The 27042-nt window shown below is 46.6% G+C and overlaps 3 protein-coding genes across 6 annotated transcripts; all 3 read left to right on the plus strand.

The window, feature by feature from the left end:
- The first annotated feature begins 62 nt into the window (after positions 1-62).
- LOC120649150 (pathogenesis-related homeodomain protein-like) lies at positions 63-8043 on the plus strand. Of its 3 annotated transcripts, none has more exons than XM_039925973.1 (12): positions 63-331; positions 1118-1576; positions 2199-2364; positions 2440-2560; positions 4344-4459; positions 4555-4905; positions 5064-5264; positions 5481-5570; positions 5885-5935; positions 6448-6522; positions 6865-7089; positions 7225-8043. In XM_039925973.1, the coding sequence occupies exons 2-12, from the start codon at positions 1158-1160 to the stop codon at positions 7639-7641; spliced, it is 2232 nt and encodes a 743-aa protein (XP_039781907.1). In that variant the 5' UTR covers positions 63-331; positions 1118-1157; the 3' UTR covers positions 7642-8043. The 3 variants fall into 3 exon arrangements, with proteins under 3 accessions (XP_039781907.1, XP_039781825.1, XP_039781980.1); XM_039925891.1 differs by lacking the exon at positions 63-331 and adding an exon at positions 375-486; XM_039926046.1 differs by lacking the exons at positions 63-331; positions 1118-1576; positions 2199-2364; positions 4344-4459.
- A 12638-nt stretch (positions 8044-20681) lies between these two features.
- On the plus strand, positions 20682-21559 carry LOC120651034 (protein ALP1-like). The gene is made up of 3 exons (XM_039928368.1): positions 20682-21016; positions 21093-21203; positions 21373-21559. Exons 1-3 carry the CDS (start codon positions 20755-20757, stop codon positions 21384-21386), a joined length of 387 nt encoding a protein of 128 aa, XP_039784302.1. The 5' UTR covers positions 20682-20754; the 3' UTR covers positions 21387-21559.
- A 1159-nt stretch (positions 21560-22718) lies between these two features.
- On the plus strand, positions 22719-26141 carry LOC120649341 (protein CHLOROPLAST IMPORT APPARATUS 2-like). Of its 2 annotated transcripts, none has more exons than XM_039926225.1 (3): positions 22719-24462; positions 25500-25710; positions 25839-26141. In XM_039926225.1, the coding sequence occupies exons 1-2, from the start codon at positions 23233-23235 to the stop codon at positions 25683-25685; spliced, it is 1416 nt and encodes a 471-aa protein (XP_039782159.1). In that variant the 5' UTR covers positions 22719-23232; the 3' UTR covers positions 25686-25710; positions 25839-26141. The 2 variants fall into 2 exon arrangements, with proteins under 2 accessions (XP_039782159.1, XP_039782089.1); XM_039926155.1 differs by having other exon boundaries at positions 25500-25664.
- The last annotated feature ends 901 nt before the right edge of the window (positions 26142-27042 follow it).

Genomic DNA, 27042 nt, shown 5'->3' on the forward strand with positions numbered 1-27042 from the left:
TCCCTGCCCGGCTGCCCCCCTTTCATTTCCGTGTCCTCACCAATTCTCTCTCTCTCTCTCCTCTCTCTAGCACATCAAAAAAAAAAAAGAATTCTCTCTCTCTCAGCAGCAACGCAGCCTCCGCCTTCCCGTTCACACCGCCGCTCCGCTCTCCTCGCTCTTCTTCTCCCCCAGCAGCAGCCGCCATGCCCTAGCGCCGTCTTCTCCGCCCCGAGCTCCGTCGGCTGCGTCCAGCGCCCGCCGTGGCCGGACGCGCTCCCCGCATCTGGGCGGGCGGGCTGGCCGGCGGTCGGCGCGCCCCGGCAGCTCCGTCGCCGGTGCCATTGTACTGGTACGCGCCAAGGCTACGCTATCTTAGCCCCCCACTTCAGCTTCGCTCACCCCGCCTCGCTCCCTCTCGGCTCTCCACTAGCTAGCCGTGTCTCTGCTCTGCGGGTCGCTGTGTAGCAGTAGCTGGTTGGTGTTTCTGAAGAGGAGGTCGATTGGGTAGGTTTCGTACTTTCGTTTGGTTCTCTTCGGTGTTGTAGAGTCCGGATCTGCTTCCTCTAGTGGATTTAGTGTTAGAGGTGTTGCTTCTCCATGCAAGTCGACCCCATTTCGACTGTTGGCTTGGAATCAACCAGCTTAAAAGTTAAAACTACCACAACTCTGTACTCCAGAGGCCAGACTGTCCGCTCGGGTTTGGTATGTGCAAAACGCACTGCGCTCACATGTCCACCTTGTGACAGTGATTTGCACGGTTGTGAAGAAGTAACACGGTACTGTACATCATCTGAAACAGTAGTGTACTATGTTTATGTCAGCGTTGATAAGTTTATTGATATGTTCCTGTGCACGCCTGTAAAGATTAATGCTGTTTTTTTTGGGGGGGGGGGGGGTGAACCTGGCATTCCAACAATTGCTTTCTGTAGATGATTTCTGTATGACCAACTTTACACACATGGCATGCCTAAGAAATAACAGTTGACATCAGCATAGATTTGTGCTAAATAATACCTTTTTTTATTTTTAGCACTCTATAACTATCTACTTACCATATTTTCTCCATGTTGCCACTAGTATTTTTTTTGCCAGTCTGTGCCTATCTTGTATTTAACACATCTTTTTATCGTATTAGGTATTAGTCCCCTGTGATCATCACATCACCATCACTAGTGATGCATTCTTCAGAAAATAAAATGGTATGCTCCAACTCAGGACGGTCATCAAAAAGGAGGAAAGAGACCTCTTCAGATTTGGTTCCTGTGTCAAACAGACCAAGTCGACGAAATGCTTCCCGCCGGTGTAAATTTGATTCTCCTTCGAAGAGATCACCAAGGAAAGTTAGGAATGCTACTCTGGCAAAAAGCATAAAGAAGAAATATCATTGTAGTCCTCTAAAACGGCGGAAGGATTCAGATTCTGTTGCTGGAAACATTGTAAGAGGACTAGTAACGAGGAGGAAGAAAAAAAGAAAAAGGCAAAATATTGATGAAGCAATTCGTTTGGAAAGAAGAGCAAGATATTTTCTAATCAAGATAAAATTGGAGCAGAATTTATTAGATGCTTACTCTGGGGATGGATGGAATGGCCAAAGGTGCACACCACGCTCTAACTGCTGTCATCTGCTGGTGAAAGAAAAATTTCAAATCTATGTATCCACCTAGAGTTAATGCATTTTTCATTTAAAAAGTAAGCTGAATAACGTTATCACGTTGGGACAAACTTTTCTGGGGGGAGGAAGTTCACATAAATGTAAGATAGCTTAGACTTTAAGGCTTGAAGCCAAAAGACGCCAATTTGTTTGGAACTTATATACTCCATGTAGAATAGCTTCGTGTGGCTAATACGACAAGGGCACACTTTTAAGCAATTATTTTTTCTTAATTGTAGTATGATCACAAGTCTAGGGATAATGCTGATATGTTAATTTGTCGGAAGTATACTTTTGGACTTATGTGATTGAAGTTTGTTTTATGAGATGAAAGTTCTGTATGGTACCTTTTGTTGACATGGTGTAGTGAAAGTAGACTCTTATTTTTCCTGCCTATAGAATCATGTTAACAGGCCATATTACTGTCATTATCAGTTCCACCTTGATGCTGTTATATAATTTCCTTGCTTATGTTACTCATTTGCTTTTATGAATTAGTACAGTGAAATATGGTATGATAGTAAATACTAAATAGTACACTAATTAAGTGCAACTTTCCAAACAGCCGAGAGAAAATAAAACCAGAGAAGGAACTGCAGCGTGCCAAGAAACAGATCATAAAATGCAAAATTGCTATACGGGATGTTATTCGCCAACTCGATTTGTATAATTCCACTTGGGGTGTTGATGACCCAGTGATGCCTCCAGTCGCACCTACCAATTCTGAACATGTACGTATACCATCATGAGACCTCCAGTTCCACTGGATCCTTCATCTGATAAATTATCAATATTTGTTCTGCTAGATCATGTGTTCGACATGCAAGTCTCATGAATCATTTCCCAACTATAAAATTATCCTCTGCGAAGGGGCTTGCAAAAGGGCATATCATGAGAAATGTTTGGAACCTCCTTTAGAAAAAAATGGTAATTATTTCTTCTTTTCCTTCCAAATATTTGGTTATGTATTATTTGATATGGTTGTTTGTTAGATTAATGAGATTGAACAATAACATATTTGTCTTGCACCCTCCCCTTCCCTCCCTCCTATCTGTTTCAGCCTGTCATGCTGTTTTTTGTATATAGTGTGAATGTGTGATACAATAGGTACACATTTATGGCGAATGTCGTCTAGGTTGTCTGTTGACGGTAAAAGTTAATGTCTAAGTCTTCCAATTAAAAACCAGACGATCACTTGACATATCTTTTGTTAGATTTGTCCCTTACTAAAAAATGTTATTCGTCATTCCATCTAGATTCCAGGTTGACTTTGAAAATCTGTGTTCAATTTTCTCTATTTCATGTGCCACAAGGTTCCAAGCACTCACAGTTGAATTTTACACTAGTTCCTCTATTGTAAACATATTTTAGAGATCGACTTCTTGCTGCCTAACTTTTAGTTTTGCTCATTTGCTTCCTTGTATTACTTATTATATCAAAAAAAATATCAGGTGTGACAAGTTGAGACAATCTAACTGTCTGATTGCCCACACGGGCTGTAGATGGACAAGGCTGGATGTAAATTCAGTTGCATCTGCATACCATGGTTCGCAGTTTGAATGCATTTGTTACTGACACTGCCAATGTTTAGTTTGCTTATCATGGTTGCCATATGCAATACAGACATTTGATTGGCAATTTTGGCACAGACCCTAGTTAGCTGTGCCAATTGTCCAACTCAACTTGTGATATGAGAGAACTTGTGCAGAAATACAACAATGTTGCAATTTATGAACTGCAGTCAGCAAAGTGGAGGTTACTAGGTGTTGGAATATAAGTGAATTGCCCACCTCTCCCCATCAGCTTATGCTTTTGGGTTGAATTGGTTGGTGCATGCAACTCAATATGGTATCACAGCCAGAGGTCTCAAGTTCGAATCCTGGTTAGCGCAATTAAATAAAATAATTGCTACTCGCTCCTATTCCACGTTCAAGGCCTGAGGGAGCCTCCACGTGAGGGGGAGTGTTGGAATATAAGTGAATTGACCACCTCTCCCCCATCAGCTTAAGCTTTTGGGTTGAATTGGTTGGTGCATGCAACTCAATACTAGGTACCAAATCAGCACTATTAGAGTTTAGGGTCAATCTTTAATTAGCTAAGTCTGAAGTAGGCGCTAACTCGAGATTGTCTCTTGGTTTTTGAATTATTGTATTTTTTTTCTTCTTTTCTATGTAATGCTTTCATGTTGTAGTGTTGTTGCCTGTTCACAATTCGGTATGCTTTTGCTTAGGTTTTGAATGCAGTGGACACCAGTGATTGTTGAGTAGCATTTATTTTATAAGAACTGCTGCTTATTTTTGAGTTATTGCTATTGTTTCTTTACATTATCTGGTTTTGCAATAGTTCTATTTAAACATTTTGCTCAGATACTTCCCATAAATGAGCCATTCTATCACACAGCTTTTCTACTTTTAGTTTGTCATAATTATTTGAGCATGGGTAGATATGTACCTTGAATGTTGATCAACCTTCATCAGGATAAATTTTAAAAAATGATGTAATTTAATGCCTGATCTTATAATCTAGATTGCAATGGCCTGTGTTAGAGGTACAGATTCTGTTCTGAATGTGTTGTACTTATTTCTGTTGCCTGCTGTACTTTTTGCTCCTCATTTGAAATACAGATAGACTTGTTATTCTATTTTTAAACAGGTATTGCAGTACTAATTATTTTACCATTAATATGTCTATCTGTCTTGTGCAACCTCAGCTCTTCCAACAAGTAGCCTTGGATGGCTTTGCAAATTCTGTTTGTGCAAGGTGAAAATTTTAGATGCTATTAATGCACATCTAGGAACAAATTTTACGGTGAAGTGCCCTTTTGAAGTGAGTGTTCATCATTTCCGCACCTGTTATGATCGTTTTACTTTTGTTATTCCATACTATTTCTATCGATTGTCAACTCTACTTGCTTTCTATAGGATGTTTTCAAGGAAGCAACTGAACAAATTGACTCTGAGGATGCACTAGATGAAGATTGGCTTTCTGAGTATTCAGGTGATGAGGACTATGATCCTGAAGAAAACGAGGCCAACAGCAGTTGCATGAACAGCGGGGAAGAAATTATGTCTGATGATTCCAATGGTTCAGGAAGTCCACTTTATTCTCCAAATGATGATATTCCGGAATTCATATCAGCAGAATTCAATAATGCTGAAGGGTTCTGTCATGCCAATTTGGACTTAGGCATTGATTCTAGTGAAGATGATTGCGCACAGGTCCTTACATACCAAAGGCCGAGAAGAGATGTTGATTACAGAAGACTTAATGAGGTTTGTCTAACCTGCCTTAATTATTGCCATCAGTACTGCAATTTAAAACATTTTGCTTGGAAGTATTTTTTATAGGTCGCACCTTCATTAAGTGTTTTGATTGCGGGATTAAGTTAGCCCAACAGGCTGTAATGTTGAATACTTTTTATCCTGCCCAGGAAATGTTTGGGAAAATAATTGAGAATGAAGAGCCAAGTGAGGATGAAGATTGGGGTCATGACAGAAGAAAGAAAAGAAAAACACGTGCAAGGAGTGATGGGGATAATTCTGTTGAAGGTTTCTCGAATCTTATATCAGATGAAAAGATCCAGCAGAAGAAAGGAAGAAAACTTTTCAGGATTCCTCCCGCGGCAGTCGAGGTAATTGATAGTTCTAATGACCTTTATAAATTGGTAGGCCTCTTTATATATGCATATTGTTATTCACAATTGTATTTGTTATGATACATAATGAACTCAAGGCTGTAATGGGATTTCAATCTGGCTTATTGTGCCTGCAACTGTGAAATTGTCAATTTTGTCTTGTTCACGCTTTCTTGTCATTAATATCATCTGTCCTTAACCTTGGTAAATTAGGTGCTTCGCAAATCTTTTGCTGAAAATGAGCTCCCACCCCGGGATGTCAAAGAAAATCTCTCGAAAGAATTGGACATCTCTTTTGAAAAGGTACGTTGTGTTTAATTGGATCAATTTTGGCAGCTCTGTGTTACTTCTAACATGTATGTGTTTATTCACCTAGAAGTTGCTTCTGCCGTTCAATTACCCTGTGGCACCTGACTTATAACTGCTGTTATATGAGATACTATAAATGTCGTTCATAATTAAAGTCAGATACTCAAGTCAATATCACAGTTGTTAGTTGCCACTCTTTTCATCTGACAATGTGATAGGCAGGGTGTCTAAGTATAGAATGATTACCAACTTGCTTTGCCTTAAAATGTCTTCAGCAGCAGTAACCAGTGACTGCCATCCATTTGCAGATTGATAAATGGTTCAAAAATACTCGCTGTGCTGCTCTCAGAGATCGTAAGGCATGGATTTCTATCTCGTGGTTATTCATATGATCTGTGTAATTTCATTGAATAAATAATGTTTCCTTGCATTCCCGAGTTGCCCTAAGTGTTGTCTTTGATTTTTGGTTTCTCCCCACCCAATGACTCCTGTTTCTCTATGCTAGCATTTGCTGGGAGGCCCGTAAGCAAAGTCCTAAAAATAATGATGTCAATTTATTTAGTCCAGTGAATCTGTGATTTCTACAAGTTCACAATTTATTTTATACAGAATTTTTCTTTCCCACAAACTAAACTGCATTTTAACCGTTATATATTTTCTACGATTCCATATGATTCGATTTCATGTGTAAAATTATTGAAGGATACACAGAACCAAATTCTAGACTAAACTGCAATTTAACTATTATATGTTCTACTATTTCATATGCTTTGATTCCATGTGTAAATTTATTGAAGGATACACAGAACCAAGTTCTAGTTTTTCTTGTGGTTATATACTCAACATTGTTAATATTAGTGCTATCTTTCAGGCTGAAGGGAACAGTCATAATATCGCTCCCAGCAAAAGCTCAAGAAGTAAAGGAAAAGCTGGAATCTCAGGCAAGGTTGATTCAGCAGACAATTTGTACTCTTTTATTTTCCTATGTCTGAAATCACCAAGGTCCCTACCACGCAAGCAAATATTGAGAAGAGTTTCTCAGTTTTCTGAAGTATTCATGTTAATTCTGGCAGTTATAATAGTGCCATGCGCTAAAAGGAATTGTAGTCATAGACTCTTAGTGTTTATTAGATACTTGAATCAATGATTTCTGTAACTGTAAGTCAACACATCACCATTGTGTAAATCTATTGAAGGATACAAAGTGTCAGGTTCAAATATTTCTTTCATTTTATCTTGTGGATATATATTCAACAGACTGTTTGTTATCATCTCTTTTGTCCTGCAGGCTGAAAGAAATGGTCATGTTACTTCTACCTCCAATAACTTGGGAACAAGTGAAGAAAAAGCTGGTATCTCGGGCAAGGTTGATTCAGGAGACAATTCATGCTTTGTTCCCTTGTCTGAAATCATCAATGTGCCTACACGATTGCAACGAAATCTTGAGAAGAGGAAGATGGAATCAACTAGCAGCCCTGTGAGGCAAGCTTGTTCTCCAACAGACCAAGTCAAGGTAGAAACTATACACAAAGCTGATTGTGTTTATCTTGTCTAATTTTTAGACCTAATCAACAGTAGCAGGGGCCTTGAAAAAGGATCTACTTGTCAGATCCATTGAATTGATTGTGTAGCCTCAACATGTTTGCAGGAGAGCATGTCACCTACAAGCAAGTCTTGTTTGTGGACAGATTTGAGCCATCCAATAAACAATGAAGTCATCGCTGGATGGCAAGCTGCTTCCCAGATAGATAGTGGTGCCTGCGCTGAAGAGCAAGCTGCTCCTCATATGGATACTGGTGCCTGCGCTGAAGAGCAAGCTGCTCCTCATATGGATACTGGTGCCTGTGCCGAAGAGCAAGCTGCTCCTTTGGTGGATGTTGGGGCCTCAGATTATCAGCCTTTCCTGGATGTGATTGATGAGATGTGTGGACTTGAATGTAGGCTGCAGAAGCTGAAGAAGAACATGCTGTCATCAGGAGCAGTGGGCTGTGGTAATGGTGGGAGTGACATGAAAAACCAAGCTGTGGTGCTCGTGCCATCCGCTGAGCTCAAGGAAAAAGCGTAGCTTGGCGCTTTATCTGGGCATTGCCCATAGGTTTTATATAGCAGATAACTGTATAGAGAACCAAGAAAGAAAAAAAGGAAACAAGAAACAGACAAGTGCCGGCTTACATAGCATACTGTCAGAGTGCTCTGGGGCCTCGGCATTACTAATAGGCGTCTGGTAGTCTAATGAGCCAGAAACATACCTTCGGTGCCTTGGAATTTTCATGTTCTAGATCAGAGGTGGACTTGTTAGCAAAGTTGTTCTTATGACCTGATGGTTGTACCAAGCACACTGATCTCAACCGGTCATTTAATTTCAAAGAGAGATCTTTAACAATCAAGCACGATTCCCCTGTGCTGTCGCGTGACAATGTGTGTGCTGTACAAATTTTGTTTGTTTTACTGCCGTTTGAATGATGAAGCTTTGCCCTGTTGTAGTCCTGTTAGAATTCGCTCCTGGAAACTGCTGGTGACACAAATCAGTAACGTACCGTGTCCATTTAATCTTAAGACACAGGAAATAATCAGATTGCAGAAACTGCCTAGTGCCTAACACCCACCGGTTCGTGTATCAGGAAATGGATCATGTCATCATGTTGATGTTGCAATACCATCACACTATCTAAGACCAGGCAGCCCTAGAAAAAGAGATTTCCTCGGCGAGATAGATCTCCAGCTCCAAAACCCAGCCAAAAATTTACGTGACAACATTTTTTTTCAAGCAGTCAAATTGGCTGGAGCAGCGAGAGGGAAAAGGCTGGCTACTGGATAAGAGCCTAGAAGGAGGCCAGGCCAGGCCATCCTTTTTCACCCATGGTCCGTGACCACTGACATCCTTGTGCTGCACACGCAGCAGCATCAGCCAACTTAGCGCGTGGTCTCGCGTTATCCGGAGGGAACGGAGGATGGTTTAGGGGTCCAAGTGTGCGCGCTGCGCTCCATGCAATGCAATCCCCTCTGTTGTGTTAGGGGACGCGCGGGACTAGGGCCGGGATAAGATGGGCAGCTCATGGTCGGTCATGGGTGTTCTTGCCGATGGGGACGGCAGATATGTATCCTCGCTTGGAACCTTGTGGTGGGTGTTCTTTTTTTTTTGCGAAAGGGAAGATTGTATTAAACAGAGGAGGTACAGTACATCCCTGCCATATTGAGAACACCCTGGCACAAAGAAAAAATACGCACGCACCCCAGGAAGTCCTCAGCCCTATCCTCAACGCCGACACCTCCAGACCATCGCCGGAGTCCGGCCGTCACCTCCATCCGCCTCGTCGAGGAACTCTGTGACAGCCCGTGGCCAGTTGGGCCGGGCTGAATTCGAGTTACTGTAGCGCGAAAAATACTGTAGCTCCGGCGCAGTGTTCCTAGTTTAGTCCATACGGGAAACCGAACGCGAGCGAGACCAGCTTAAATAGCCGGATCGCGGGAAGCTAATAATTCCGGCTGTAGTTTTTTGTGCGAAGCGAGGATGAAAGCGCAAGAGAGTTATTTAGCAGGTGTGGTTTACTCAAAATGTAGGCTAGATCTTAGCCGTTATCCCGGGCCGGGTCGTTACAGGGATATCAGAGCCATACTTTCGCGGTTTCACGCCACGTACGGGCAGAAGTGCGCGTACATGAGCACGTCGGCGCGTGGGAACACAGATGCCAACAGCATGTGGACGGACACACATGGGCTGCTAGCAGCCACGGGCGTGGCACATGGGATCGTAGTAGTAGACGTATGGGACGTGGCCCACCGTATGGGACGTGGCCCAAGAGAGGGGATCCTGCTCCTTTGTCCCGTATGGGTAAGCTGGTTCGATGTCTCGACGAGGACGTCGAGTCCTCAATGGGGGGTGACTGTGACAGCCCGTGGCCAGTTGGGCCGGGCTGAATTCGAGTACTGTAGCGCGAAAAATACTGTAGCTCCGGCACAGTGTTCCCAGTTTAGTCCCATACGGGAAACCGAACGCGAGCAAGACCATCTTAAATAGCCGGATCGCGGGAAGCTAATAATTCCGGCTGTAGCTTTTTGCGCGAAGCGAGGACGAAAGCGCAAGAGAGTTATTTAGCAGGTGTGGTTTACTCAAAATGTAGAGTAGATCTTAGCCGTTATCTCGGGCCGGATCGTTACAAACTCCAAAGCTTTGGTTCAGCTGCATCAGCCCACGCTGTAACATCACAGCGCTTTGACTCCGTTGAAAGAACATCAGCAATTCCATCGACAAGGAGAAAGGAAGAAGCAATCCGCCACCGGCGACGCACACCTCGCCGGCCAGAAGAAAGCTCCGCGACTGCCGAGGACATCAGCAGCCCGGAAGAGAACCCCCACGCAGGGAAATCCTGTCGCCTCCCTTTCGCAAGGAAGACACAGACAGCAAACAAACAAAAGCCTAACCTCCAATATGAAGCAGGGGCAGATCTGGCGCCGTCACCGTTTCGCACTGCTCGGCGCCAGTGATTGGTGACGGCCGGATTTGATGTGCTTTTGGGGGATCTTTGCATACTTCCTCCATTCTAAATTATTAATCGTTTTATTTTTCTATAAATATATAGGCTTTGCAAAGCACCTACTCCATCCGTCCTGAAATATAAATTATTTTGATTTGCCAAATTGTTCTAAATTTGACCAAATTAATAAAATAATAATATTCTGAATGTTTCGTAATTTACTTCCTTGATGTGTTATATGTTAGTATCCCGTTTTTTGTAAATTTGAACAGATTTAGACTACTTTGATTTAGGATAGAATAAAATATCTTACATTTTAGGATGGAGTGATATAAACAATATATATGTAGCCAAGTATATTAATTTTTTAAATATAAAATAACTAATAATTTAGGATGGAGGGAGCAGTTTGTTTGAGAGTGATAAGTTATTGGACGTGGGAAATGGTACAGACTTGAGGCAGCAGGCTCTTTTACAGAGCACGCCAATCTGTTTCTGCTTTTTGTTTTTAACCACGACCGCCAGACTAGATAGTACTTCTCCGTAGTTTTAGGTTCCCGTGGGTCAAACTTTTATTTGACTTTGACCGTTAACGTAGAATTTGTACAAACGCTGACAAGATAAGATAAGATAGATGCTTTCAACATGTACTTAATTATCATTCCAAAGCGCGGTGACAGATGGTGATGTTTGATTTGTGGAGTTTGCAGTAGCTGAGTGCTGGCTTGGTATCTGAGTGGTGCACACAGCTTGTTTGTTAAGCTGCTTGATGTTAGGTTGCCGTTGAGTTGCTTCGTGTTCGAAGCCGGTGTTTTTCCTGTTTATTGTATTGTCCGGTCTACAACTTTCATCTTCTTGTTAATACAATCGGCAGCTCTCTTGTTTGGTTAAAAAATCATCACTATTAGAAACATGGTATATTTAATTTTGTCGTGATTATGGGTTAAAGATTCACCCAGTAAAACCGTGTCGATATCGTTTGACCCTAGGAGGAGCTGCATTTTTCGTATATACTAGAGGCCCTGTGGCCTGCATGCAGGAGAGAGCACACAACTACCTCCGTCCGCGGTGTGTACTAGTACGTACTACCTGGGCTTGTGCACGGTCTGATCCGTGGGAAGTTCGCACAGGCATAAAGCAGACGGAGCCGACGACGACGCACGGTGACCACGCGGTGGGGTCCACTAGTCGGCGACTGTCCCCCCGGGCCCCGGCTCCGTCTCCGCGGCGGTGTGACTATTGCAGGCACCCACGCACCACGGGTCGTCGGCAGCGCAGCCGGAATCTGCGTCGCCGCACAGTGCTGCGTCGACGCAGCCGCGCCCTGGACCAAGCAATGCAAAAGCAAAACTCTCTCTCTCTCTCTCTCTCTCTCTCTCTCTCTCTCTCTCTCTGGGTGTCTTCCTGTGCAGTGCAGCGGTGATGATCAAGCACTGTCCTGGCAGGCACTGTAGATCTGGATCGATTGCATTGCATATATACATGCTCACATGCATCGATCGTTGCGAGTTTTTGGTTGCATCGGGGCAGCACGCACGCCCTTGGCCGCTTGCGTATCATCATCATCATCTTCCCCATCAGATCGATCAAGATCCATGGACGGACGACGGACGAGCCGCCGATCGCCGAACAGGTCATGCAGCGACAGCCCAGCATCATGCGGCCACGCCGGCTTTTTTTCCTCCCCGGCGACAGCCCAGCAGAAAAGGATAACTGTCACAGCCCAGCAACAGCGGCAACTGCAAGCCTGCAAAGGAGAGGAGCCTTTGGCGGTTTGCCTGCAACGGCAAAGGCCTTGCAGCGCGTCAAAAGGCACCATCCACCGCTCCGGCAGCTCCAGCAGCAGCTACCAGAATGCAGACTACTTTCTTTTTTGAGTAAATAACACCTCAGGTCCCGAACTTGTAGTGAAATTTCGTTTAGATCTCCAAACTCTCAAATCGTCCATCTGGGTCTCTAGAGTATATTAAGTGTTTCACGAGGGGTCCCAAAACCGTCACGCGTGCATCCGAAGCCGACGTGCCATGTCACGTGGTGCCACGGCGGCAAACATTTGAAAAAATATCTTAAATTTATTTATCTTCTCATATTTGGTTCTTTCTCCCTCTCTTCTCCTCTCTCTCCCATCTCTCACCAGCTCATCCACCGGAGCTGGCCGCCGTCGCACCGCTCTCTCTCCCCCACGCGCCGCCCGTCCCTGCCCCTCCCCACATCGGCAGCAAACGAGCTCCTCTCCGCCCTCTTCTACACCGGCACCACCACTCCCGGCCATCAGCCATGAGCCGCGCATAGCTCATCCGCCGGAGATGGCCGCTCTCTTTCCCCCACATGCCACCCGTCCCTACCCCTCCCAACACCAGCGGCCGTACGCCGGTGTTCGTCACCTGGCTGGCCACTTGGCCGCGCCTCCGGCCAAACCACCATGCGCCCCTGGTTTTCTCCGCGAAACCATCTTCCTGGCGTTGTTTGAGCTTGCCACGTGCCCCTGCCTGCTGTCTGCTCGCCACGGCGCCATGGCAGGCCGGCCGGCCACTGCCCACGTCCCTAATCGCCCCTGCCTGAGCTGCCCCGGCCGAGTCCTCCCCAGCTCGCCGAGTCTTTGGGCGCATTCCTTCGAGGCTAAGCCTCCCCTGAGCCCCTCCCCCTCATAGAACACCCCCACGGCCACCATTGCTGGCCACCAATCTTGCACTGCATAACCCCCTCTCCACCCCACCTCGACCCAATTCGAGCCCCCAGGCAGCTTCACCTCACCCCCAAGGAGCTCCCCGACTCTTTCCCCCACGCCTAGCCCTGCCAGAACTCCGCCAGGGAGGCCGCCGCCCGCCATGGCCACCGGCCTTGCCTGAGCACCGTGGACAACCCCCTTCCGACCTCCCTCAACCCAATTTGATCCCGGGAACGGATCGCCCTGGTCCTCGTGAAGCTCCTAAGCCCGACCACCGCTGCTCCCCTTCACCGGAGACCACCACGCCGTGCACCACCCTCGCCGGAGATCTGCTCCACGCTGACGAGCCCCACTCCGGCCATCTCCCGACGAACCGAGCCCACCCAGAGGTAGCCCTTGAGCCCCTCTCTCTTCTCCCCTACAGGCCCCCACCGTCGGCGACTCTCCTCACCGGGAATCGGCATGCGGGATGCAGGTCAGTGCGCGGAGCAGGGCGAGCGGGCGTGCAGGGCGATGCGCTGGGGTGGAGTAGGAGCAAGGCGGCGCGGCGCGGCGAGGCTCGTGCGCACGCCAGCCTGCAAGCGCCACGGCGCGCGCTGTGGCCGAGGCACGGCGGCGGCGGCCAGCATGCAGCGCGACGCAACGCAGGGCACACGGGCGTGCAGGCCGGTGGGCGGAGGCGGAGCAGGAGCAGGGCGACTCGGTGAGGCTCGCGCGGGCGCGCATAGGTGCGTGCTATGGCCGGGGTGCAGCGGCGATGCCCAGCAGGCCGCGCGGCAGCGTGCTCGGTGAGGAGGCCCGTGCAGCCTGTGCGGCGGTGGGTGAGGTGCGGCGACGGCCTGCGGGGGCGGCAGTAGGGGCAGAAGGAGGCACGACGGCGGCCTGCAGGGGCTGCAGCAGGGGCAGAAGGTGGCGCGGCGGCCGGAGGGGATGGTGGCGCCGGGAGGATGCGGAGAGAGAGAGATTGGTGAGGGAGAGAGAGGGAGAGAGAAATGACTAAATATGAGAAGATAAAAAAATTTAGAGTCTTTTTTGCAAATATTCGCTACAGTGGCGCCATGTGGCATGCCACGTCGGCTTCGGATGCACGCATGACGCGTTTGGGACCCCCCGTGAAACACTTAATGTACTTTAGGGACTCAGATGGACGATTTGAGAGTTTAGGGACCTAAGCGGAACTTCACTACAAGTTTGGGGACCTGAGGTGCAATTTACTCTTCTTTTTTTCTTTTCCAAAGATCATGCAAACTACTTGCACGGCTGCTGCTAAAACCACTACTGCTGTTGCAGCCTGCAGGAGCTATTTCGTGTAACAAAAAGTGCGATCTGGTGAAAGGAAATTTAAACTGGCACAAATTAAGGTCACATATGGTCAAATATAATTCATCGTTTTTTTGAAAGATAAAAATTCACCATCAAACTGCAGACTGCTGTTATCCAGCTCATACATATTACAGCACTCCAGTTTCCATTTCCTTTTCTCCTTCCTCTTTAATTATTTCTCCAAATAAAAGATCTACATACAGAAATAGATGACACTTGCTACAATAATTCTCTGCACACATGCTGTGTTGTTAGTATTAGGGTGTGGTCACCTCTGGCTCTTCTGCTCAGGCTCGAGCTAGCAACGTTGTTTTCTCTGTCTGGCTGCCTCTGGCAAAGCCCAAATCTGAGCATTTCCACCCCAGACATGCCCTCATTTCCCTCTTGTTTTCTTGTGGCCCCCCATCCGCCGTGGTACCACCATTTGGGCAAGGGCTCGTGCCGCCATACACCTCTCGCCCTTCGCCATGCCACGGATCTCACTTAATTCATTTGGCGCTATAGCGACAATCATCTAACCGCCATGCACGCATATCGCCATGATATTTTCCGTATGGGAAATCTTCTCACAAGCTTGGTACCTAGCTTGAAATATCCAATCTAGCTAGCTGGTGGTCAAATGCAGCAAGTGAGTATATGTCCACAAGTACATGTACTCGTGTCCTACGGATAAGCGCGTACCGACTCATCCGAGACGCGTGAGTGTATTATTATTTTCTCTTTTTTCCCCCCTCTTTTCATGTGTGTAGCATTATTACTGGACATCAGTATGGCCTTCAAAAAGATACTAAATTGGTTTTTCGGTTTCCGGTGGTGTAATGTATTTCTTTGTTTTGTAAGGATAGTAGTATAGTATATCGCAAAAAAGGGGCAGTAGTATAGTAATGTATTTGATAAGCATAATTAAATACAACAAAATGAAGACATGAAGCTAGTTTATTACGATATGTTCATATATATAAATGTTGTTAGTGGATGTTGAACTAAATATTCTGTTTTTCCAGTACAATTATCTCCGCAAATGTATCTCTAGGAGATAGTTTATTACGATATGTTCAGAGAAATGTATCGCCGTCGCTGGATAAATGAAAAAAAAAGTATATATGTCTCCTTTTCTCCTATCCATTTAAATTTTGTGGCCCTTGGAGAAGATGTTCGCACATACGTCATCAACAAAGGAGAGCCGTAAAAGAAGCCTAGTACGACCACTACAAAACAGACAAAACATCTAGAAATAGCTGGCCACAAATGCAACACACATCTGTTAGACAGTAGGTTCTAGCTGTTCTAGACACAGCAGCTTGATGATGAGCCTATCTGAATCCCTTTGCAGACCGTGTACTATGATTGGCTGATACATCCTGACCATTCAGGATTTTGTAAAACTACTGCATGTCGTGTTGGAATTTTGGTGGCAACACCGCTAAAGAGATATTTATCTTCTGCCACATAAATATCTCAAAAGGTAAATAAAAGGCTAATAATGTACATGCACTTAACTAGATCAAGTTATATTTGCAAATCAAGTATGTTCTATTTTTTTAATACACAAAACATACCATATTGTTGATTTCTAATCAGTTTGGCTTTTGCTATTATGCATGTGCTATCAGTTATCAATTATAATAGTTGAGGAACTGTGCATGCTGATTCCACAATATCGAGTGACTTGATCCCTAGCTCTAAGAATTTCTAAAAATGAGCCACCAACCACAAAGCGACACTTTTGATGTAAAAATAAAATATCTTGCAACAAAGATCCTGCAGCTAGGCTGGCCCTACCAGGGACAAAGGAAAAAAAAAACCTCATCCTAAACAATGAGCCAAGATTAATTTGGTTGGTTGGGAATGCCTCAATTGGCCCCTCTCCTCTATCATTAGTGACTGAACCTCGGGGACACAACGTATGGGGCATCGCAACCACACATCCTACTTCGCAAGTATGAGGCAAGAGTCCAAAAAGTAAGAAGGGAGGTGCTACGCGCATATGGAGAAAACTCCGCTCACGGCGCCGCTATCGCTGACAGAAATAGCACCGGAACTCCCGACTTTCACTGACAAATTCAAGGGCGCCAGGAGATGCAATGCAACTCGTGGCCCATTCGCAATCGAATGTTGTGACGCAAACTTTCGATATGCAAAGCTTATCTGGATTAAGAGGGACCCAAACATTTTTGCACACCCCCCAAATTCTTCCACGAAATGGAAAATGGAGGTGCAAGAGGTGAGCGGCTTGTGTGTGCGTAGCACTGTTGCTCTTTGTGCTGGACCAATCGCCATCAGCCATGAACATACAAGCTTCCAAGATCCTGCGGGCCCCGCGCTTAGCTTCACGTGAAAAGGTTGCCGAGCCGATAAAGAGCGCGCCACGTAGGCCCGAGAATCCGGCGCGACCAATGGGAGCACGCCATGTCAGCGGATAAGAGAAAATCATGGGGTCTTTTCCGTTGGGGTGGATGGGATCGGAAATCAGGAGCTTAAAAGCGCCCTAGCTCGGCTGTTTCCTAAAATGCCCCTCCGGTTTGCTTTTGGTGGTTACAACTTACAACTCACAAGGCAAGGCATATGGTTTTTATTAGGTAGGATATAAACAAATGTTTTTGCCACCACAAGCTCAGAATCATTTGGTTCAGCCCAAAATATCCATACATTGTCTGAATTGATGTGTGATGGCAACAAATTTAGCATCATTTTCAGCTTGATTTATCCGCCGTTTGATACAATCTTCAAAACATGTGGTTAGATAAACACTTTCTCGATGTCAATAAAAGTTACCATTATTTAATAATTTTTTTGATGATGTAAAAGTTCTTTCACAAATTTATAAACATGCACATAACTGTGTGTACTCCTGTCTTCCTCCATGGACCACTAATTTTGAAACTACTACCCCTGACAATAGGGACAAATATTATTAAAAATACGGTGCATTTCTTGATAAATGGAAACAGGCTCCAGATACCCTTCGTATAAGAATCTATAAGTGTAGTATACAATTAGAATCTTGAATCTCATTTCCTGCACCTACATTTAGCAAATGATCGCGCTTGGTTGGATCCCAGGTTGTTCTTTGTCCTCTAACCCGAAGAGAGAAAAAAAGGGGTAGAACAATTCATACTCAGTGCTGAATCTATTGATGCAATCGTCCAGAAGCATGTATATACTTCATACAAAATGACAACAAACTAGTTTAAACAAATGCTATTGCAATATAATTATACCAGTCCACTAGAGAAAGATCATCAGAACAAATATTAAATTATACTTTCACAAATAAATGCTAAATCATACGATTATTACTATGGGACACTGAATTAACAAACTAGTATATTTAACATCTGCACATACACAGACATGGAGGTAGCATGCATCAGGACAAGCGTGAAACTTGACATTTCTACAAAAAAAAAAATGGGAGGAAACCTTCAAAGCCTTGCTTTTCATACGGCACAAGAAGCATGGCGACAAAATGTGTATTAGTACAAAAGAGGATGCCATTAAGTAATGTTTACTCCCATGTTTCATTGGCCAGTGCCGTCTCCAGAAGAAATATTATTGATCAGTCACGTGGTTACCAATAGACAATCAATAAAAAACAAAAGACCAAACAAGCTTGAGAAAAGCTTGACAATAAATAATTTGCTTTTAATTGTTTTGATTCCGGGCGAGAATCGTGACATGAAGCAATTGAAAGTTCACCACGTTTAGAGAAGTTTGATTCTTTTTTATCGCCATGCTTAGAATTTTGAGCACCTCTGATTTAACACGATGTTTTAAATATCTGTTCAATCAAAGCTGTGCAGCTATTACAGAAATCATACATGATGATTCTGGCCGTGTTTAGATGCGGGCGTAAACGCAAACTTTGTTTGCAAAAACGGCATTTTTGCCTTTACACATCTAAACGGGCCGGCACGTTTTTTTTGCCGCATCGGAGGCCCGCTCGGCCGCACTCTGCCTACCTACCACGCCCCCCCCCTCCGCGCCCCGCCTTATCCATTCGGCGGCAGCACAGGGTGACTCGGAACCCTACCTCCCCCGCTCCCCACTCGCCCCCCTCCCCCCCGACGCCGCCCTGCCGTCCACGCCCCCTCCGCCGCCGCCGCAGCAAAGATCCAGCACCGCCGCCTGCAGATCTAGCCCCTGCGCAGGTGCAACGACCACCTGCGCACCTCGACAGCCATGGGCGACTACAACGCCGACGCCTACAACGCCGGCGGGTACGGCCAGGGGGACGACTACAACACCGGAGGGTTCTGCAATGAGGACCTTTTCGGCGCCGGCGGTGGAACCAGGGACTTCCTGTCCATGGCGCCGGGGTCGTCAGCACAAGGTGGGTCCGCCGGCTTCACGGCCGGCGCGTACTCCAACAGCGGATCCAGCAGCCTACGCCCGAGCCGCCTCGACTTCGACGGGCTGGACCTCAACTCGGAGCACGGGTGGTCGGAGGTGCAAGCCCTCCTCCGAGGCGATGAAGTCCAGGGAAGCGACCTGCCTCCTCCCATTCGTGTTCCTCCGCGGGGCCAGCACCGAACCCTCGGCTTGCGGCGCCCATGCAGCGGTCGAGGAGGAGGCCGAACCGCGGCCGCCGGTGGCCGCAGATCTGGAGGCACTGCAGCTGCGTCGGCTCACGGCGGCCGGTCTGCACCCTTTGGGCGCGCAGACCTGCCTGCAAGGTGTCCTCCGGCTGGACCTGAATCGGCGGCAGCCGACCAAGCCACCATAGGCGGTGGCCGTCGTCGTCGTCGTGCAGCACTGGTAAGTTCCCCTTTGTCTTCCCAATGTCGGATCTGTTGTTACGAATTCCTGGTGAATCATTAGATGTACTGTTGACTGAATTACCTTGTGCGTCACTGCGTACATTTCGTGCTCATGTTACGCTTCGTTTAGGCCGACATCAACAGGGCAGCATGGACACCAGAACATACCCTGGCCTTTTGTCGTATTTACTGCAGCCAAATCGATAAAGGAAACTGCGTGAAGGGTGTGATGAACAAGTCTGGGTGGAAAGAGATCAAATCCAGATTCTATGCCGCCACTGGGTTTATGCATGAGAGAGAGAGCAGTTTGGGAACAGATATAGGCAGCTCAAGGGTTTGTGGCAGTTCATACAGCAACTGCGCACTGATTCAGGGCTTGGCCGTCGACCAGATGGTTCTGTTCTTGCTACAGAGGCTTGGTGGAACTCTAACACAATGGTACGTCTTGTATGCACTTTATTCATTCAAGTGTGAGGTCCTGCATGTATGCATACTACAGATTGGATACTGTTCTGATGGTATTTGTATATTTCAGGGGCATCCTGAGTGGAAAAAACTGCAGACCGGTTGGCCTATTTATCTGGATGAATTGGACCGCATGTTCATGGGTGTTGCAGTTGATGGGTCCACTTCCTATATTCCTGGAGATAAGAACCCCCTGGACGACATCCCAAGTGATGAAGAAGAAGATTCAGAAGAAGATCATGACCTGCACACCCCCCACAGCATTGGAAGCAAGAGGACCAGCAACAGCTCCCAAAGCCTACGCAGTACTGCAAGCAGCCCCAACAAGAAGATGAAGAGCCCAGCAGTCAGAGCCATGGTGTCCCAATTGCAGCTGCACAACGACATACAAACACAAAGGAATGTAGCCATGGAGGGCTTCATCTGCAAAAGGCAAGAGGAGAAGCAGGCCGAGGAATCAAAGCTGGAGAAACATCTTGACACCATCATGGATGCAGCCAGGGCTTGTGGTGTCACAGATGACAATGTGCAGCTGTGGGTTGGTGTGCTGAAAATTGCAAAGGACAAGGCTGCATCTTACTTTTTCCTGCGCTCTATGCCGCCTGGAAGGAAGGCTCTTATTGAGGACTACTCTAGGGTCATTGACTAGACCCTTATATCCTTGCATTGCAGCTAATCTTAGTTCAGTTAGTCCTGTTAGTGTGTTAACCAATGTGTGTTATGTCCGTGTTTTAAACTACGTGTCGTATGTGAGTTGGCTTGAACAAGTAATTTCCATGATTGTTGTCTGTTCGGTGAAATTTATGTGGATGATGTTTATGTGGTCGGTTTTTATGTGGATGCCGAGTGGGTCGATGTTATTTATGTGGACGATGTGTTCTTCATCCTGACATTGCAGCACATTTAGGGGCACATATCTGTAGCTTGTATACTAATTAGTTGTCAATGTTTCATTGTTGCAGGCCGGGGTTCATGCTTCAGACATGGGAAATGAAGCTGCTGATTCTGATGAGGAGTTTGATAACTTTATGATGACCCAATTCATGGATGATGGGGCAGACATGGGTTTCATTTACGGTACGTTTCAGCTAGCTATGCATATTGACACGTACTGCTCTAGATCTGACTATAGGGAAGTACCAGTAGGCATGAGTGGTCTGGAATGGGTAGAGAGGAAACTTTTGAATAGGCAGAAATGCTACAACATGTTTAGAATGACCCCAACACTTTTCCATCGGTTGCATGACCTTCTGGTAGAAAACTATAGTTTGACCAGTAGTCCAAAGTCGACCTCAATAGAGGCTTTAGGCATGTTTCTTTGGATGGTTGGAGCTCCACAGTCAGTAAGACAAGCCGAGGACAGATTTGAAAGATCCATGGGGACAGTTCACAACATGTTTTATAAAGTTTTGAAGTCTGTACTCAAACTTGCTGCTGACATCATTAAACCCAGAGACCCAGAGTTCAGAAGTAGGCACCCAAGATTGATGCAGCATAGGTTTGATCCCTTCTTCAAGGATTGTATTGGAGCAATAGATGGCACTCACATACCTGTTGTGGTGTCCCAAAACCTTTTGGTCCAGTACATGTGTCGTAAGAACATCACAACCCAAAATGTGATGGCAGTATGTGACTTTGACATGATGTTTACCTTTGTTCTTGCTGGATGGCCTGGTTCAGTACATGATATGAGGGTTTTTGATGATGCAATGAATAAGTACAGCAATGCATTTCCCCATCCCCCTCCAGGTACATTTGCAACATGTAGTTCTATTTCGACTTCTAACTGCAATCTGTTGACGCTTACAGGTCTTTGCTGCTGCAGGCAAGTACTATCTGGTGGACTCGGGGTACCCAAACCGACCGGGTTACCTGGCTCCGTACAAGGGGAGCAAGTACCATCTCCAAGAGTTTCAAAACGCCAACGAACCACAAGGTAAAGAGGAGATATTCAACTATGCACATTCATACCTTAGAAATGTCATAGAAAGATCCTTTGGAGTCTTAAAGCAAAAGTGGCGCATACTCAACAAAATACCCTGTTATCCGACACAATCGCAAACACATATAATTGTTGCGTGCATGGTTCTGCATAATTTCATCAGGCGGAGTGGGTTAAGGGATAAAGACTTTAGGCGTTGTGATCGTGATGAGAACTATGTGCCTGATGAAGCATATGAAGATCAGCCTGAATGCGAGCCTGCCCCAAGTTATTTGGAATGTCCAAACATGAATGCCTTTCGTGATTCAGTTGCGCTCGATATGTTGAATCGAGGATGACCTGTGTTTATGTATCGGGACTAGTACTTTCTGTTGTAATTTGTGAGGAATTGTACTGTTGACGACTTGTAATTTGTTTTGCATTTATACTGTACACTGTTTCGCTAGATAAGTTGTAATTTGCCTTCCCAGAAAAGCGCAGCAGCATGCAAACGGAATTATGGCCAGCGTCGCATGCATGGGTAGCGGCTGCATGCAGCCATGCAGCTTGCACAGTGAAGCATTAATTGAACTGTGCAGAATGCAAAATGAGCCATTGTACTAAACGCATGTAAACACAAAAAACTGTAAAGTTTTACATCCATCTTTTGGCCTTTACAGTTTTTTTGCAAAATTTTGGATCTAAACACACCCTCTAGCTAGTACCAGCTGATTCCTTGTAGGCACACATATGAGATTAAAACTTCCAGTATATAGTTTGCCTTTTTATAGGCTTAACTAAATCCGAAACAAAATGCCTTCAGTTAGTTATCCTGTGAGTTTCTTCTGAAAAAAAGGGTGATGATGGTACCAAATTTGGAGAACCCCACAACCTAGGGCAAATTGGTCTCATTTTAGCCATTGCAAATCCCAGATGACCCAAGCAAATCACAACCATGTCCAACCTAGTGCCTAGGAATAAAGAGCACAAATGACTTGGAGAGGGGGGAGACATATCTGGTGCAATCATGGAACTGGTGAAATCACCGTGCAATCCGACTAAAAAGGTCTTCAAAAAATTCTGAAAAAAATCATGAATGTACATCTCGGTCTACCCCATCTACATATAAATTTTCACGATCAAATTCATCTTACACTTGCAGTTAAAAAAAGACAAATTTTCTGACAATCAGTAACGTTCAAATGCAGCCCAAATTTGTCTTTTTTGTAACTGCTAGAGTAAGATGAATTTGACCATGAAATTTTATATGTAGATGGGGTAGACCGAGATGTACATTCATGATTTTTTTCAGAATTTTTTGAAGACCTTTTTAGTCGGATTGCACGGTGATTTCACTAGTTCCGTGATTGCACCAGATATGTCTCCGGAGAGGGGGGCCTGCACAAAACTCTGCGTGGGCCCTGCAAATGCCAGGGGTCCCACAGGCAGGGGGAGAGAAAGGGACCTGATGAGAGGGTGGCTTGTCTCTTCCTGTAGCCTCCTACCCAAGCCCTCTAAAACCCCACCCTGTACCCCCTTCTCTTGAACCCTTTCTTCCTCCTCCCCCCAGCAGCTGCCATTCCCCCCACATCCCCCTCTATCTCTCTCTTCATAATCTCTCTCTCCTTCCAAGGATCCAAGAAGTACTGTTGCAGCTTCTTTCTTCATCCATCCCCAATCCCAACACAGCTTCTCTGCTCAGCGAAGGGAATTCCCCTGCTCCTGCTCTTGTGTTCTTGCTGGCCCTCTGCTCTGCTTCTTCACCTCTTCTTGCCACCGAGAAGAGGAGTCCAGCCGTTGCAAAGACAGAATCTTTACACTTCATCCTCCCAAAGTGTTGTTGGTGTCCCAGGTGGAGGCAAAGTGTGAATTTATACTAGTTTTTGCTCTTGATTAGGTTAGGAATTTCTTGCTCCTGTGTTCTTGGGTTGATGGTTGTAGAATCAATCCAAGAATATCTGCAGCTGTTCATTTCACCTTCCCTGAAGGCGAGGGCGAAGTGATCGTTTTGAGCAGTAGTAGTTGTTGTTGTTGAGGCGTTGCAATGTCGTCTTCCTGCATACCAACCGGCCTGCGGCTGGACCTGGACATGGTGAAGGCGGCGACGTCGCCTGTCGCGCACTCGTCGCCGTTGCGGCCGGTGCACTCGTCGCCGTCGTCGACGCTGTCGGAGGCGTCGAACGCGTCGTCATCGGCGACGTCGGTGTCGCTGAAGCGGGCGCGCGCGCCGCGGAAGCGGCCGAACCAGGCGTACAACGAGGCCGCCGCGCTGCTCGCGTCCATCCACCCCTCCGTCTTCCCCGTCAAGAAGAGCCCCAAGACGGCGACGCGCCCGCCGGCGCGGCAGCTCTCCGGCCTCGCCGCGGCGTTCGACCCCTCCTCCTCCCTCCTCCCGCCGCTCCCCGTCCTCGCGGACTCGGCATTCCTGCTCCGGGACATGCCCGCGCCGTCGCCGTCGCCGCAGCCGCAGAGCCCGTCAGGCGCCAAGAACTGCTCATCGCCGGCCCCGGTGAGCAGCGTGTTCCGGGACTTCCGCGACCCGGCGCCGTCACCGGCGAGCCCCAACACCGTCGACGTCGACGAGCTTGGCGAAATCGACTTCGATGACGACGGCTTCGACGCCGAGTCGATTCTCGACGTCGACGAGGCCACCGCCGGCGCGGCCGAGGGCCTCGACGGCATCATGGGCAGCCTCACCGTGGAGAGCAACACGGCCACCACGTCCGATGACTCCATCCTGTCAAGCTCCGGCATACACCCCTACCTCAGGAGCCTCATGGTGGTCGGCCTCGCCGGCAGGTTCGAGCTCGGCCTCGGGTTCCGGCACGGCGCTCGGCCCAACCTCAACCGCGCACTGAAGCGGCGGGACGACGACGGCGCCTGGTGGATGTGGCCGGCCGTGCCGGTGAAGGACTTAACGGTGGCACCGCCGACACCGCCGGCACCGGCTGCGCCGGACACTGCAATGACGCAGGTGCCGGCCGCGCCAGAGAAGAAGAAAAGCAAGAAGAAGAAGGTGGTGAAGATGGAGAAGGTTATGGCCAAGGGGAAGGAGGAGCTGCCCAGCGCGAAATGCAAGGAGGAAGCTGACGGCTCGGTCGAGGCTGCTAATGGCGATGGCGACGCTGACAGCACGCCGACGACGAAGGCGCCAAAGACCGGGTTGGGGCTGAAGCTGGACGCCGACGAGGTGCTCAAGGCGTGGTCCGACAAAGGGTCGATGTTCACCGATGGCGGCGGGCCGGAGTCGCCGACGTCGGCCGCCGACGTGCGGGTAAGTAATTGACTACCATCTGCTTGCGTCTTCAGTGTTGTGTTGCTGCTTTCCCTGAGGACAAAAAAAGGGGAAGGTTCTTGCAGTGAAGGAAAGTGGAGCATAATTTTGATGCTTTTATCGGTGACTGTATCTATAACATTTGGAATTAGATCAAATAGTAAGATTTTGACACTTTATAGCTGAATTTTACATCTTTATTACATTCATATAATTGGACAATTTCTCTGAATATGTTTTGTTGATAGAAATATTGTATCGATTTTATCAGAAAGAATTCGTTTCAGATTTCATAAGAAAGAAGGGAATTGTCAATTGGACATTTGCTTCCTTCAAAGAGTAAAAATGGACACTCACACAGTCACACGTCAGAAGTCACATGTAAAATTAGACTAGGTACTGTTTATCCAAAAAATGGATGGTCCCTCGCACAAAGTACTGTGTAGTACCGCACTGCTACATTATCTGTGAGTACACGTCTTTCCAGAGTATCAGTGGTACTGCAGTAACTCATAGAATAAAATTATCCAAAAAAATAAGTTTTCCATTGTGGAAGTTTTAATAAGAACCGTTCTTAGAACTCATGAGGCATTTAAAAATCTGTTAAACTTATGTGTAAATTAAATTCAGCCATTTTATTCGGCTATGGTTGGTTAAACTCAATTATCCAACAGTGGGCCACAGACAATAGAGCCTGGAGATCTTAGGCCAAAGATTTTTTTGGGAAGACCTTATGCCAAGGATTACATGTCTGTCTTCTTGCAAAGGGTCATTTGGGCTCATTTTGATGCCCTTTGGTCCAATGATAGACCAATTGCAACAAACTGCAGCCCCAATTCTATTGGATTTTCTGCAATTTGCACAGGCAACCGCCAATATTTGCAGCTGTCAGAAATGACAAGAATCATAATTATAGATACGTTCAGTATTTTGTGATATGGACATATTATGACATGTATCTCTCCTTGAGAGACTTTTCAGAGAATGTAAACCTGCTCTTACACAGTTTTACTGACGAAGATCTATCGTTGTTGCAGGCAAAACTTGCAGACATTGATCTGTTCCCAGAGAATGGAGCTGGTGGCGGCATCAGAGAAGCCAGTGTGTTGAGGTACAAGGAGAAGAGGCGCACCCGGCTGTTCTCGAAGAAGATCCGGTACCAAGTGCGGAAGATGAACGCTGACTGCCGGCCTCGGATGAAGGCAAGCACTAGAACTGATTAGAAAGCATAAAAGATCTGTTCGTAAGGCAAAAACTGCAAAAAACTCACTGTTCAATCACACCAAAATTACCATGTGTTTAGCCTGCACATGCAGTTAACCATAGCAAAGTGTCTGAAGTACTGACTTGTTTATTTCCTGTTCTGATTCTTGCAGGGAAGGTTTGTTAGGAGCCCATCTCTTCTTCAGCAAGCCCTGGAGGAAGAGAGCTAGACAGTGATACTTGCTAGCCTTTTTTATCAGCATCTTTTTGTCCCTTTTAGTTTATCATTAGCTAAGAGATGTGAGTGAGGATTTTCCCCGGGGTTTTTTCGGAGTTTTGCTCTGGAGAGAATAGGATGCCTTTAGAGTGGATTGTCATGGTGTGGTGGTGAAATAGTTTGTCTCAGGTTTACAATGTGAGGTAAAGGAAGGAAATAAAGTGATGTTAGAATATAGTCATATAGCAAGCAGCACAAATGATGGGTTTTTATTTACTTCTACTGCTCCAAAATTACTGACTGAATGCAACTTCAAACAGCATGGATGATTTTAACGCCATTTCACAAATCACAACATCTGCTATTCAAGCATTATTCTTGTCACCGTTTTAAGTGAGAAATTACCTGCAGGCATGCAACTACATGAAACATTTACTGCAGTCACTAGGAAAATAGCAAACGAAAAAAAGGAGCACTGTAGATCTCACTTCACTACCACCTTGAAAAAAAAACTCTGCAATTTCACAACATCAGGTGTTGATTACAAAACAGTATACAAAGCAGCACGTGTTTGAAGCTCTCAGATGGTAGTACCTTTTTACTTGCAGAGAATTAGACAGAAACAACGAAATGATTGAGCGCACAGAGGTGAGAGGACAGAGAGCCCTCTGCTCACTTATCCCCACCTGCAGTACAAAATCCCAACGGCATGAACAGCGCGGCTAGAGTTCGAGAGGTGACAACTCGTGAATCCACGGCCTCCTCCCTGGTTCGACATGATAGGGGGGAAGGAGCCATCCTGCAGATGCTGCCATGCAGTCTGCACAGCTGATCAACTGATCGGAAATGGCGCCCTGCACGGAGCGGCTGCGACTGCGGCTGCGGCTGCTGACCTGAGAGAATCAAAGGAAGCATTCGAAGCGGTGAGATCCAATTCAACTCCTCGGAGCAGTCCGCGCCTGCGCCGCGCCGCGCCGCCATTGCTCCCCGCTCTTCGATCTGCTGAGCCTGACGCCGCGGGAGGACGAAGGGGAGCGCTGGAAAGGGGGGGCCTTTTGAAAGATACCTCCCCTCCCTTGGCAAATCGGGGCCGTCTATCCCAGATCTGACGGTCAAGAGTGAATCCGGCCTGGACGGTGTTTCATTTACCGTCCGCCCCC

Source organism: Panicum virgatum, chromosome 1K, assembly GCF_016808335.1.
Source record: "Panicum virgatum strain AP13 chromosome 1K, P.virgatum_v5, whole genome shotgun sequence".
Classification (NCBI taxonomy): Eukaryota; Viridiplantae; Streptophyta; class Magnoliopsida; order Poales; family Poaceae; genus Panicum; species Panicum virgatum.